This window comes from Phocoena phocoena, chromosome 19 (genome assembly GCF_963924675.1).
Source record: "Phocoena phocoena chromosome 19, mPhoPho1.1, whole genome shotgun sequence".
Taxonomy (NCBI): domain Eukaryota; kingdom Metazoa; phylum Chordata; class Mammalia; order Artiodactyla; family Phocoenidae; genus Phocoena; species Phocoena phocoena.
Genome location: NC_089237.1, coordinates 57,392,605 through 57,406,423, shown reverse-complemented (window position 1 = coordinate 57,406,423; position 13,819 = coordinate 57,392,605). Strand labels below are relative to the sequence as shown.

The 13,819-nt window shown below is 51.9% G+C and overlaps 1 protein-coding gene across 1 annotated transcript; it reads right to left on the bottom strand.

Moving 5' to 3' along the window:
• Positions 1–1,558: 1,558 nt before the first annotated feature.
• CENPV (centromere protein V) lies at positions 1,559–11,786 on the bottom strand. The gene is made up of 5 exons (XM_065897666.1): positions 11,416–11,786; positions 9,311–9,409; positions 8,049–8,118; positions 2,858–2,972; positions 1,559–1,866 (listed from the first exon to the last, which is right to left on the bottom strand). The coding sequence occupies exons 1-5, from the start codon at positions 11,784–11,786 to the stop codon at positions 1,742–1,744; spliced, it is 780 nt and encodes a 259-aa protein (XP_065753738.1). The 3' UTR covers positions 1,559–1,741.
• Positions 11,787–13,819: the final 2,033 nt, after the last annotated feature.

Sequence of the window (13,819 nt, the reverse complement as noted above, 5' to 3'; positions counted from 1 at the left end):
TACCAAACGTAAGGTAGATAGCTAGTGGGAAGTAGCCGCATAGCACAGGGAGATCAGCCTGGTGCTTTGTGACCACCTAGAGGGGTGGGATAGGGAGGGTGGGAGGGAGGGAGACGCAAGAGGGAAGAGATATGGGGATATATGTATATGTATAGCTGATTCACTTTGTTATAAAGCAGAAACTAACACAGCATTGTAAAGCAATTATACTCCAATAAAGATGTTAAAAAAAAAAAAGAGAGAAAAGGCAGTCCACCAAAAAAAAAAAAAAGTCCGCCTGCCAAAGCAGGGACACGGGTTGGAGCCCTGGTCCAGGAAGATCCCACATGCCGCGGAGCATCTAAGCCCGTGCGCCACAACTACTGAGCCTGCGCTCTAGAGCCTGTGCTCCACAACAGGAGAGGCCACCACAGTGAGGCCCGCGCACCACAACGAAGAGCAGCCCCTGCTCGCTGCAACTAGAGAAAGCCTGTGCACAGCAACAAAGACCCAACGCAGCCAAAAGTAAATAAATAGATAAATTTTAAAAATAAAATAGTATTAAAGAGACACAAAACTATGTGTTTTATATATCGCTGCAAGAGGGAAGGCAGGTCAGAGGGGACATTCACTACACCAGGATATACTCGTTTCACCCATACAACTTTTTACCAGCTCCTTCCAAACGGCTGTCAGCTGACATGGTGACCACACGGAAATCCAGTGTGTCTGTATTTCCTCCCCCCACCCCTTTTTCTGGTCTATCCTATGTCCCAGATCATTTCATGATTCAGTTTCCTAAAGCAAAGAGCAATTATTTATTAGGCGTTTGCCTTTATGTATATACCCAGCACTTCGTAATGGAAGAATGCTTTAGGAAGGCATCTTGTAATAAAAAGCACTGATTATAACAGGAAGTGACATGAGACACAGAGGGTGGGGACAGGGAACCAGTCAAAAGGCTTCCCAACGCCTGTAAGGTAAAGACCCAGGACTGTCCACAGTCGGCTTCGACGTATTTTTCTGACCCACTGCTTCTTCCCACCACAAGCCTCCAGAGTGACCTGGCTTTAGCCTGTGCCCGGACCTCTGTCCACAGCTACTTCTCTTCCCAAATCTTGCTTCCTTTAAAAATACAGGCTCAAAGGGTTATTTATGAGTAGAGGGGCTCAGTTTTGGAAAATGAAGAGCTGTGGAAATCGGTGACACAAAAAAAACGTAATCAACACTGCTGAGCTGTGTGCTAAAGATGGTGAAGATGGTCAAGTTTATGTTATGTGTATTTTACCACAACTGGGACAAAAAAGAAAAAGAAATCAGAAGCTGATTTACCTCTCAAAAAAAAAAAAGCCTCCAATCACACTCCCCGCAAGTCTCCCACGACCAGCCTTTCATTCTCTTCCCAGCTCGGTGGCCCGTGACGCGTTTCTAACAGCCCCTAAGTTTGCCTCCTGACCCCTCCCTCCCGACGTGGCTGCAGGCGCCAGAACAGTGCTCAGTAAACACCTGCCGCTCGGTGACTGGCCTCAGCGGCAAAATCAACGTACAGAGAAAATGATAAACCGCAGTAACTGCTTTAATGTTAAAAATATTTATTTTTCTAAAAGATCACACAAAAGTCGGGAAGAGATAGAAGGGTGTCAGCTAGCCTATGTCAAAATCTGAGCCGAGGGAGGACAAGAGCTGCCTGAAGACACTGGCGCCGGAGCCGCCTGCGGAGATGGGGGCGGCCACGGGCCCTCCTGCGGGAGGGGGCAGGGGCTCACTCCTTAGACATGCTCTTGATGGTCTTGTGCTCCTTCATGGCCTTCTCCCAGTCGCTGCCGTTGAACTCCTCAACCACCACGCTGCGCACGGTACCCTCGTCCAGGCAGTGGGGGGCGATCCCTACAGGGAAGCCAGGGGGGCGTGAGACCCGGCAGCAGGCTGGCTCTCAGACCAACCCAGCCCGCAGGTGTCGCAGGAAGTGGGCTCTACGAGGGGCCCTGCGCCCCTGCTGCTGGCCCACTCCCCCCATCTCTGAGATGGGGGCCAGGGACTCGCGGCTGGACCTCACTCAGTACCAAGCTGGGAGGACAAAGGCGGGGGAGGCCTCGAGCCCAGAACCACCTCCGCCTGGCAGCCTGGAGGTTTCACAGGCCTGGTCCAGGGCTCAGAGGGGCAGCTTTCTGAGCAATAAACACCTCCCCATCCGTACAGGAAGGTCAGCAGGAAAGACTCTCCATGTGACAGATGAGGAGGAAACGGGAGCTGCTACGGGGAGAACGGAGTGGGGGGGAAGGGGGGAGGCAGGGTGATGTCACGCGCTCGGCCCCCCCCCCCCCCACCACCAGGCTCGAGGCTGTCGCAGCCGCCCCACTGCAGCTCTGGAGGCTGCGTCTCTGCGGGGCCGGGATCCCAGGAGCATCCTCCACGGCTACGTCCCACCCGATTCGCACGGCGGCTGGTGTCATTCTCGACAACTGTCTAAGGTGGGATGCTCTGCCCCCAGATCTAAGTAGGACCCGAAGACGGGCTTGGGGTTTCTGTGCTTGTGTTTGAACAAACCCAGTTTTTTTTACTGGCATCATCCCTGCCCCTCACTCTTGCCTCCCTCACTCCCTCCCCCGCCCCCAGGCCCCCGGCCTCTCTCTACCCTCCACCGTCAGCCCCAGCAAAGTCCAGCTCCCTCAGCGGCAGGAAATGCGGGTCAGGATCCGGATGGTCTCGGAAGGGCCAGGGCCAGGAGAGAGCTCTGCTGGTGAGCCCCGTTCCTCACACACGTGTGAGGGGCCTGGCCAGGCAGGAGGCAGCCTGTGACACCAGAGCGCCCTCCCCAAGCTTCCCATCCGCGTGGCCGCAGGGCGTCGGTGCCCTGAGCTTGGCCCCCTTCACTCACCGAAGCCTCCGGGGTTGGAGCGGGGAGAATAAAAGCTCTGGACGCCGCACCTCTTACAGAAGGTGTGCTGCGCCTTGTGGGTGTTGAAGGTGTATGTGGTGATGCTCTCGGCTCCCTGAGGGACACAGACAAGGAGCTTCAGTTGTTGTTTACAAAGACAAATCGTCTAAAAGGCTCAATGGGGAAACCCAACTCGCCAGGCTCCCGGAGTCACGTCCAACCCGAGGTCGGGGCCCCAACTGCACGGCCCAGAGACCCGTCAGCCTGGAGTGTGACAGCTGAGGGCTTCTCCCTCGTCAGCTGTACACAGAACACCCCGGCCTCGAGCTTGCCCTGCATCCCCGGCCTAAACCGGGCGACTGGGTCCCCGTGTCCCCAAACTCAAGGTCCTAAGAACACACTCACTGGACTCAAATTCATCTACAAAGGACCAAGTAGGAAAGAACATCTGCCAGACGTCACAGGCTAATTTCCTTAATGGAGAACACAAACGGGAAACTGGGCAGAGGATGTGAACAGACAGTTCAGAGGAATGGGGAAAACACATCTCTCTTTAACCTGTGAAATATCCACACTCACAAACTGCGATGAGGTAGTTTTCACTCGGGGCAAAAATTAAAAAGTGAGCTATAATATCAAAAAACAAACAACCCAATCCAAAAATGGGCAGAAAAAGACATTTCTCCAAAGAAGATATACAGATGGCCAACAAACACATGAAAAGATGCTCAACATCACTAATCATTAGAGAAATGCAAATCAAAACTGCAATGAGGTATCACCTCACACCAGTCAGAGTGGGCATCATCAGAAAATCTACTAACAGCAAATGCTGGAGAGGGTGTGGAGAAAAGGGAACCCTCTTGCACTGTTGGTGGGAATGTAAATTGATACAGCCACCATGGAGAACAGTATGGAGGTTCCTTAAAAAACTACAAATAGAACTACCGTACGACCCAGCAATCCCACTACTGGGCATATACCCTGAGAAAACCATAATTCAAAAAGAGTCACGTACCACAATGTTCACTGCAGCTCTATTTACAACAGCCAGGACATGGAAGCAACCTAAACACCCATCGACAGACGAATGGATAAAGAAGACATGGCACATATATATGATGGAATATTACTCAGCCACAAAAAGAAACGAAATTGAGTTATTTGTAGTGAAGTGTATGGACCCAGAGCCTGTCATACAGAGTGAAGTCAGAAAGAGAGAAACAAATACCGTATGCTAACACATATATATGGAATCTAAAAAAAAAAAAGGTTCTGATGAACCTAGGGGCAGAACAGGAATAAAGACACAGACGTAGAGAATGGACTTGAGGACACGGGGAGGGGGAAGGGTAACCTGGGACGAAGTCAGAGAGTGACATGGACATATATACACTACCAGATATAAAATAGATAGCTAGTGGGAAGCAGCCGCATAGCACAGGGAGATCAGCTCAGTACTTTGTGACCACCTAGAGGGGTGTGACAGGGAGGGTGGGAGGGCGGGAGTCACAAGAGGGAGGGGATATGGGGATATACGTATGCATATAGCTGATTCACTTTGTTGTACAGCAGAAACTAACACCACATGGTAAAGCAATTATACTCCAATAAAGATGTAAAAAAAAAAAAACACCTTAACAGAAGCCTAAGATATACGCGTATTATAGGTAATTGAAAGTTATAGTTAATTTGAGGGCTAATACAATTTTTACGTCCAAAAAAAATACAGCGAGCTAACGATACTGCATGTGTAGAGAAACACTCACTCGGATATGAGTCACAGGAATGTAAATCCATAAATTTGGTAACAGCTACTAAAATTTTTAAATGCACATATTGTTTAACACAGCAATTCCACTTCTAGAAATGTATCCTACAATTAAAATTCCGTATTTTATCCAATGAGCTGTATGTAGATGTTAATGCAGCATTTGTAAAAGCTAAACGTTAGAAACTCTGAAACTGTCCATCAACAGAAGACTGGTTAGAGCAATCACGGACGGACATAAATATGGAATCTCAGCAAGTTTTGGAAAAAATAAGGCAGTTCTACTTACAAATACTACTAGGGAACAATCTCCAAGGTTACAAAGTTAAGTGCAAAGGCAAGGTTTAAAACAATTTGTGTAGCATACTAACATTCCTACTTTTAAAAAGCATACATACATCCTGGCATGTGCTTTTAAAGAAATAACCAAGAAAGCAGCAGCTTCTCTCCAGGGAGATACTGGGGGGCTGAAGGGTCAGAACTTTTTATGGGTCTTCCCCGGCCACCACGGGAGACAGGCCCTCAGAGCTGCATCGAAAGACTGTTCCCAGGGGGGCCTCTTCTCACCCCACAGGGAGGCCGCAAAGAACAGCCAAGGGGTCCCAAACCTTGCAGAGTTATCTGGGCATACGCTTTCCCCCAGGAAACCCTCGGGAGGCCTGAGAAGCCAGCTCACAGCCTCCTGGACCTCATTCAGCACGAGGGCCCACCGGTGACACACAGACCCCGTCCCATAGTGTCCACACGTCCACCTGCCTGACCCCCACCCTGCTGGCCGCTACAGCGCGTGGTCCATCGTCATGACGCTGCTATACACTCACCCTCCCTGCTCGCTTCTTCCGTCTTCCTGCCCAATGAGAAATCACCAGTGTCCCCCACGTGGCAAGTCTAACGTTTACTTCTCCTGACCCCCGGACTCTTGCCCCTCTGAACCTGCCCCGCCCTGCAGGCTCTTCCTCCCTCCCCACCGGCCACCCTTCTCAGGCCCCTCCGCTCCGCTCCCTGTACGTGCTGGGTCCTGGGCCCCCGCGTGTTGGACTGCACCGTCTGCCCAGCTGCCCTCACCCCACGACTCCAGACACACACGTGGGCGGCTGCCCACCCCCTGGCTCCGCCTCTGTCACCGCTCACGCTTCACCCCAACCTTCTCAAGAATCGGATGTGAGTCCAGCACCTTCCGCGCTGGCTTCTCCCCCAGGACCTGGCATCTCCAGGCGACCAGCTGCTCGGAGGCCCAACCTCCTTCTCCGCTCTTCACACCCCGTCCTTCCTCTCGAGCAGCGGCTCTCAGCGCATGGTCCCAGGACCAGCCGCGTCACCGTCACCTGAGAACTTGCGAGAAACGTCCATCTTGTGCCCACCCCGCCCCGCAAGACCTGCACAGTCAGGAGGGGGCCCAGCGATTTGTCTAACGAGCCCTCCGGTGGCCGTGCACAACCTGGATTCCGAGAACCACCCGCTCCAAAACACACCTCCATTGACCACTGTCTGCCCGTCCCCATGACTGCCACCCTCTCCCGGCTGCCCCCGGCCTCCGTACTCACCTCCTCACCATCCGCTCTGCACGCGACGGCCACCGCGCGCTTTTCAAAGACTGAAGCACATGTCGTCCCCCGCCCCGCTTAAAACCCTCCCCAGGGTTCACTCTCCAGAGGACAAAACCCGTCTCCTCATCCACTCCGGCCTCTCTCCAGCCCCAGCTCGGTCCGCTGGTTCACCTCCACCCTGCGGCCACGAGGGCCACCGTGCAGCTCCTCGGACACGCCAAGCGGCCCCCCGGCGCCATGCCCGCCCCGTGCCCAGGACCCCCATGCCTCGGCATTGAAGCGCCAGAGGGGCCTGCCGTAGCCGCCGAGACTCGCCACCGGCCAGCCTCCGTCACGCTGCCCCGCTCCGACCCTCCACTGGGCACTTCCGGGCCTCGTCCCGTTCCTCTGTCTCCCCCATGAGGTGTGAGGTCCCAGACGACAAGGGCCCTGTCTGCCACGACAGCTGCGGGGTTTCAGTGGAACGCAGCCTGGCACACAGCAGCTGCCCCATAAACACTGCTGAATCAAGGAAGGAGGCTTGTACTTAAAGAACAAACGGAAAACTGCTCTCTCCTTCACCAGGCCGGGCGGAAGAAGAGAGCCAGCTCGAGACGCCAGGGCGGCCAGAGAAGCAGGCCCACGGCGGTGGGATGGCGGGGGCGCTGCCAACTCCGAAGCCGTGAGATCCCGGCCGCCCGCGTGTCTTCGGGAGCCGCCTGTCTTGGGGGGTTGGGGCCACAGCCTCCAGCTAGCACCCGAGGGGGGCTCGCGGGAAAGGCGAGGGCAGGTCTGCTGCCCGCCAGCGCTCCCACCCCGACCAGACACCCACCCCAGGATCAAGGGCAGACACAGACAAGGAGCCACCCTGGCCTGAAGTGTCTGGAATTAAATCTCAGCTTTTCCTCCCAGACACTCACCGAGGGGCCACTGCATGCCGAGGCCCCAAGGCCAGGAGCGCAGACTCGACCAAAGGTGGTTCCGGGAAGCCCTCCCGACAGGCACTGCGCATGATGCCCAAGGCGAGGCGTCTGTCGGGCCCGGGGCGGGGCAATGGGAGCAGAGGACAGGCCAGAGCCCCGCCCCGCCCCCCCCCCCCACCCAGGGAGCAAAGCCTGCGGAAGCCTTTTTTAAACCGGAGATTTTACTTCCAGAAGAATTGATCCAAAGACATAATGTCTAAACTGTCAAAGATTTATACACAGGGAGGTTTACGACAGCACCGCACTCAACCTAGAAATTCAAACGTAGAAGGTCGCTCGTGGTACATTCATGCAACGAAATATGCTACAGACACAGCAAGAAGCCTATAAGTAAACTACGAAACAGTTGTAGGCGTGGGGAGAGGCCAGGGGCATGAGGGCCAGTGGAGGGGAGGCCTTTCACCGTGTATGTATCTACTCTGTACTTTGCAAATCTGGTACCAAGCACAGAAAACTCCCCCAAATACTAAAGTTAAAAATCTTTTCAATCATTTATTTTTCATCGGGAAATGATAAAAGTCAGTTATAAAGCAGATAAAAAGGTAAAATTCTACCTTGATAAAAGCACACGATTTATTTAGATGTATTCATCCATGTCCAAAATAACATGCAAGGATATTCAGCAGAACACAACCAGTGGTTACCTTTGATTGACAGGATTTGGGTGATCTTATTTATTTTTGATTCTCTGTGTTTGTACATGTTTCCACTGTAATATCAAATATATATCCAAAAATACTGGGTTGGCCAAAAAGTTCGTTTGGGTTTTTCCATAACATCTCACGGAAAAACTCAAACTTTTTGGCCAACCCGATATAAAGGGGAGAATGACAGCTGGGTGACAGGGGAAAGCATACGGCCCGGGAGGCCCCTGCGCCTGGCACCCTGTAAGCCCCACTCACGGCACTCACCTTGAGGAGCTTGAAGCGAGAGGCGGGAACAATGAAGTGTCTATTCTGCTTCTTCTTGCAAATACTGCAGCTACAGAAAGACAAGAGCAGACCTCGGACTGTGAACGACCACCTGCACCCTCTGAGTTCCCCCCGGGGCCCAACCTGCCCCGTCCCAGGAGCCAGCTGACCCTTGAGGTGAAGCCCCTTGCAGCGCCATCCCAGGAAGGGCAGCTGGTGCAGGAGGGCCAGCAGCCTGGGGCCTCTGCTCTGTGTGTGCAGGAGGGCCCACGGATCCCACAGCCAGCAGTGCAGGCCACGCACCCCTCAGGAAACCAGGACCCGGAGAACCACGCTCCTGCCGCCCACCCTTGGTTTACTACGGTGAAGGGAACTGCTGGATTCTGGAGACAGTAGAAAACAAGCAGCAGGCAGAGCTACGACCTTCTGCCCCTGGGGTATCCTCACCAGAAACGGATAAGGAAGCTTAGGTTTCCCTCTGTCCTCATCTGCAAATCACAGAAAGCCCAGCTCCACGTCAAACAGGTCCTCAGAATCATATCCTCAGAATTAAATATAAGTCTCCCCCCCCCGTTTTAGTCCACCTTTTAAAAAACTCTAATTTCGTATAAAATCCTCTAACTTATTCCAGGGGCTGCTTCTTCAATCTGGACCGCACTGTTTAGCAGCAGGGTCAGCTCCCCGTGGGAGGAATCCCACGGTATTTATTTATTTATTCTTCACATGTACCTCAGGCACCACAGCACCAAGGGGCAAAAGGACTGGACGCTGTTGCATAACCAGTTACACACCAACTAAAGTCAGAGCCTGGAGACCCTGTTCTATCACAAGGCCTGGGAGGTGCTGACAGCAGGCGCTCCACCGATCCTGGGAGCACTGCCTGCCTCACCTGGAGCAACGGGGCCAGGTGGCCTGGGGCATGGCAAGCTTCCAGGTGCGTACGCCCTGACCTCACCTCACCTCACCCAACTCCCGAAGACTCTGCTCAAGGCCTTTCATTCGGTGCCCAGCCGCAAGGTCTCTGGGGAAGCACTCCCACCGCCAGCCCCCAGCCCCTGCACCGGTGTCTCTGGGGCACTCTGCTGGGCACAAGTCAAGGGCCCTGCTCCACATCCCCTGGGGCTGTGCTGCAGGACTGAGCAGTGTCACACACAGCAGGCTGTTATTTTTAGCCTCCCCCAGTCTTTAAAACCTTTTTCATTAATGAAAACATCTAACACAACTTCTAACGTCTAAGCAACTTGGGAAGAGAAAGCACTCACTTGCAGTCAAAGATGTGCAGGTCTGCCGAGGCCCAGACTTCAAAGCGAACCGCCCCACAGTGGCAGCCTCCTGTGTGTTTCACCAGGCCCTGGTATTCACTGAAGGGAACACAAATCAGGAAGATGAGGGTTTCTGAATAGTCAGGCCATGGTTGAAAGAAAGAAGCAAGATGGGACAGAAGTCTTTACGGGACAACCAGATGCGTTCCTGCTTCTGAGGGGGCACTGTCAGTTTTATAAAAGGATTCAGTACCTTCTTTGTATGTGAGCTCTTTTTTCCACTTCTATTTTGTTAAATTGTAAAATAAAGCATTCCAAAGTATGGAAAAAAGAGAATTGGGTGGAGGATCCTAATCCAGCCACCCGAACGTTTTTATTTACATGGCAAATACTTATTAAGATTTTTTTACAAGCGAGGCACTGGGGAGAAGGCAGTAAACAAGATACAGCAGATGTGGTCCTGGCCATAGGAGCCACAAACAAATTAACTGAATATTTACATGACTTGTGATAAAGGCGTACAGGCCGCCATGAAAAAGAAAGGAGACCTGACGAGTCCGGAGAAAGTTAACAAAAGGCTCCTGTAATTCTGCTGTATTCTCCTCCGGTATTTTGCATATACGTGGTTTTTTACAGAGCTATCCGTACACATTACGTACAACTTGAATCTTTTTAAAACTTATAAGTCAGGCCCTTCGTTGAACATTAAGATTTGATAAATATCATCCAGCTGCTTTCCAAAAGGGCTGAACACTCTTATCAGTAATGATTGAAAAAACATTTCACTGAACCTTCTCAAGCAATAATTACAGGAAAAATAGCTCGCTGCAGTCTTATTTTGCATTTATTTGGTTACCAAGACTGAATGCTTTCTCACGTTTCTGTACAAGTTGACTCCGTTAATTTGATATATTTTTTTCTGCAGACACAAATAATGCTTATGGCAAAAAACGCAAACATTACAACATTTGATAATGTAAAAAATGAAAGTCTCATAAGTCCTAACACCCAGAGGGATCCACAGTTAACTGTTTGCTCTATGTTCCTGAGATTATTTTCCGTACAATAATGTTTTAACAATAACATAGACTATTGTTTAATATATTTTTAATTTACTGAGTTTTGGTTTTTTAACCAATGTATGTAACTTTCGCTAATCTGATAAGTTAAAAAAAATCTCACCCTTTCATGTCAACATTTTAAAATCTTTTTCTTGGCCATTTATCAGTTTGTTTTAAAGTACAAATTAAAACTTTCGTTCTACGTTTCTGACATCTTTATATTCCCCACACTGAGCAGTAGCTGGCACACCTTAGCTCAAAAACACTGAATGATGATGTATACTGAAAAATGTTCAGCCTATAGTCCAAGATGATGAACCAAAAAGTGAAGCACACGGAAAACCCAATATTCCATCTCTGAGAAGACTCGTCCTAATGAAGAGAACTTCTTACAGAACAAGGACAAAGGAACATTTTTGCTCAAGAAAAGGAGTAATCCTCAGGTTGCTATGCAATTGTTAGGTTGCTTTGTTTTCTCTTGGGTTTTCTAGCATAAGACGACTGATTCTGAGATATTTAGGGCGCTAAACTACTCGGTAGCACAACTGCGCTACGGGGCAGGGACCCCGTCTGGAGACGACGAGGCGCCCCCCAGGGCTAACAGCTCACTGCGAGCTCCACGGACCCTCCGAAGTCCTCCTCCGGCCTCCGGGGAGCCGGGGGTCCGCGCCCCGCGGCGGCAAACCCGGGGGACGCGGAGCCCCGGCCCTCGGGCCCCCGCGGCGGTTCCGAACCCGAGCGGCCCGCGCGCTCCTCCCCGCCGCCCGGCTCCGCGCAGTAACAGGGGCCACCGGCCTCCCGGGCGGCTCCGAACTGTCCCAGCGCCTCTCACCCCGGCCCTGCCCCCCACAGCCGCTCTCCAAACACACGTGCGCAAACACAAAAGCAGCTCGGGGACCGGAGAGCCGGGCCGACCCTCTTCGCGGGAAGGCCGCCGCCTTGGCGCGCGGCGCTGGCCGAGCGGGGAGGCCTTTGTCCGGCCGGTGCACGGCTCGGGCGCCGCGGGGACGTTAACAGGCGCCGGCCCGGCCGCGCCGCACTCACTAGGTGTCCAGCAGCAGCTTGGCGGCGCCCTCGAAGCTGAGCCTCTGCCGCTTCTGGAACGTCTCCCAGCGCTCCCGCTGCTCGCCCAGGTCCAGCTCGGACGCCGAGGGCGCCGCGGGCGCAGGCGGGGGCAGCGGCGGCTCCGGCGGCGGCTCTCCGGCGCCCGCCTCCTGCGCCCGAGGCGACGATTGCGGCCGCCGCTTGGCCGACGGCTGCCTCGCCGCCGCCCGGCTCCCGCCCCCTGCCTGGCCCGCGGGCCTCCGTGCGCGGTCGGCGCCGGGGGCCGAGGCGGCGGCCGCGGGGGCCCTGGAGGCCCCGGACCGCTTCTGCCCGCGTGGCTTGGCCGCCGCGCCGCTCCTCGCCCGCCGCATGGCTCCCGCACCCTTGGTGCGCAGGCCTCTTCGCCGCGCGTTCCCGCTCCGCCGCGCGCCCGCTGTGCCCCGCGCGCGCCCGCCGCCCGCGCGCCCGCTGCCCCGTCTGCGCAGGGGGCGCTGCGACCGCCTGCCCCGCCCGGCCCCGGCCCCGGCCCCCTCCCCGACCCGCTCCTGGCCAGAGCTCAGCGCACCCACCCCGCCCGCCCGCCGCGGGGCCCACACCTGCGTCGCTCTAGCCGGCAGGCCCTGCGGAACCGCGCCTCTGGCCTCGGCTCCCGACACGCGGAGCCTGTTTGCACCTGCCGAGGCGCCTCCGGGGTCCTTGAACCCCGAGGGCTTCTTCCTGCCTTCCTGGGTCACCCTGAATTCACAGCCACATCCCAGCAGGGGCCCCGGGGCAACTTCATCTCCAAGATGAGGACAGCACCTTACTGGCAGGAGCCATCGCGTGCCTGAATGAGCTAATCAATGTGGGTAAATGGCCAAGCACCTGCAACTGCAGGACAGGTAGCAGCTGAAATCAGAGTTCTTAAACTTGGGCTTTCCTGCCAGATTATAAAACAGGGTCTTCAGGATCTCGATGGTCAACGGATTTTTTTCAATTTAATAAATGAACTCCGCACCAAATCCAATTATTACGGTTTTGTTGAACACAGCACCAAAGTTTAAACACAAAATCACGAGAACCACTGATGGAACCCAAGTCTTTTGCAAACCTATTTTGTTGCTCTATTTTATTCATATCTTAAAAGAAATACCATTTTCATTTACTCATTTTTCTTTTTTGTGTTCTACTTCCTTAATATCAACTTTCCTCTTTGTTAATTCTGTTTTATCATTAGTTTGATAGTTTATTGAATTAAATACATAGTTCCTTTATTTTTAGTATTTTTGTTAATAAAATATTAATGACTATAAATTTTCCTGAGTATAGCTTTAGCTGTATGCATTAGGGTTCCATTGGAGGTGTAGTTTACATACAGCCAAAGGCACATAGCTTTTTTTGTCTTCTACTGTTTTATTGAATACTTTTAAAAATTGAGATGGGAAATTCCCTGGCGGTCCAGTGATTAGGGCTCCCCGCTTTCACTGCGGAGGGTGCGGGTTAAATCCCCGGTCGGGGAATTAAGAAGCCGAAAGCCACATGGCCTGGCAAAAACAAAATTCATTAAAAAAAAGTGAGACGAAACAGATATAACATAAACTTAAACATTTTAAGGTGTACAATTCAGCAGTACTTGCTGCATTCACAATGCTATACGGTCACCACCTCTACCTAGTTTCAAACTCTTCTACTGTTTTTAATATTATATTTATGCCTCATTGGTAAATAGAAAATTCAATGAGTTAAACGTTGTGTAGATTTCCCTCAGCAGATAACTGACATTTTACTAAATGATTTTTTTTTTTAAACAAGAGTAGCTAAAAGATACTCCATCTGTTTCACCTTTTTCTTCTGCTGCCACCTTTGGGTCGGTTTATGACTCCACTCGGGGTAAATTTCAAATAAATCTGATTTAACTTTTTAGTAAGTTTGTTTAAAAACTTTTTTACAGTAGGTATTAGATAGAAGAAAGGAAGATGAAGTAATTGACATGGCTAAAGTGCCATTTTGTGAGGTGTTTTTAGTTTTTTACTTTTAGTGTTTTTTTGAAGTATAGTTGATTTACAATGTTAGTTTCTGGTGTACAGCAGAGTGATTCAGTTATACATATATATATATTCTTTTTCATATTCTTTTCCATTATGGTTATCACAGGGTATTGAATACAGTTCTCTGTGCTCTACAGTAGGACCTTGTTATTTAACCATCCTATATATAGTAGTTTGCATCTGCTAATCCCAAACTCCCAATCCAACACTGCCTGCCCCCCTCCCCCTTGGCAACCACAGGTCTGCTCTCTCTGTCTGTGCATCTGTCTCTTTCATAAATAAGTTCATTTATGTCATATTTTAGATGCCACATATAAGTGGTATCATATGGTATCTGTCTTTCTCTTTCTGACTTAATTCACTTAGTATGATAATCT

Coding starts and splice junctions, on each gene's coding strand:
- CENPV (XM_065897666.1), bottom strand. CDS start 11,786: ATGCGGCGGGCGAGGAGCGGCGCGGCGGCCAAGCCACGCGGGCAGAAG. Junction 2,973..8,048: donor CTCGCTTCAAGCTCCTCAAG/GTGAGTGCCGTG, acceptor TGTGTCCCTCAG/GGAGCCGAGAGCATCACCAC. Junction 1,867..2,857: donor CTCCAACCCCGGAGGCTTCG/GTGAGTGAAGGG, acceptor GCTTCCCTGTAG/GGATCGCCCCCCACTGCCTG.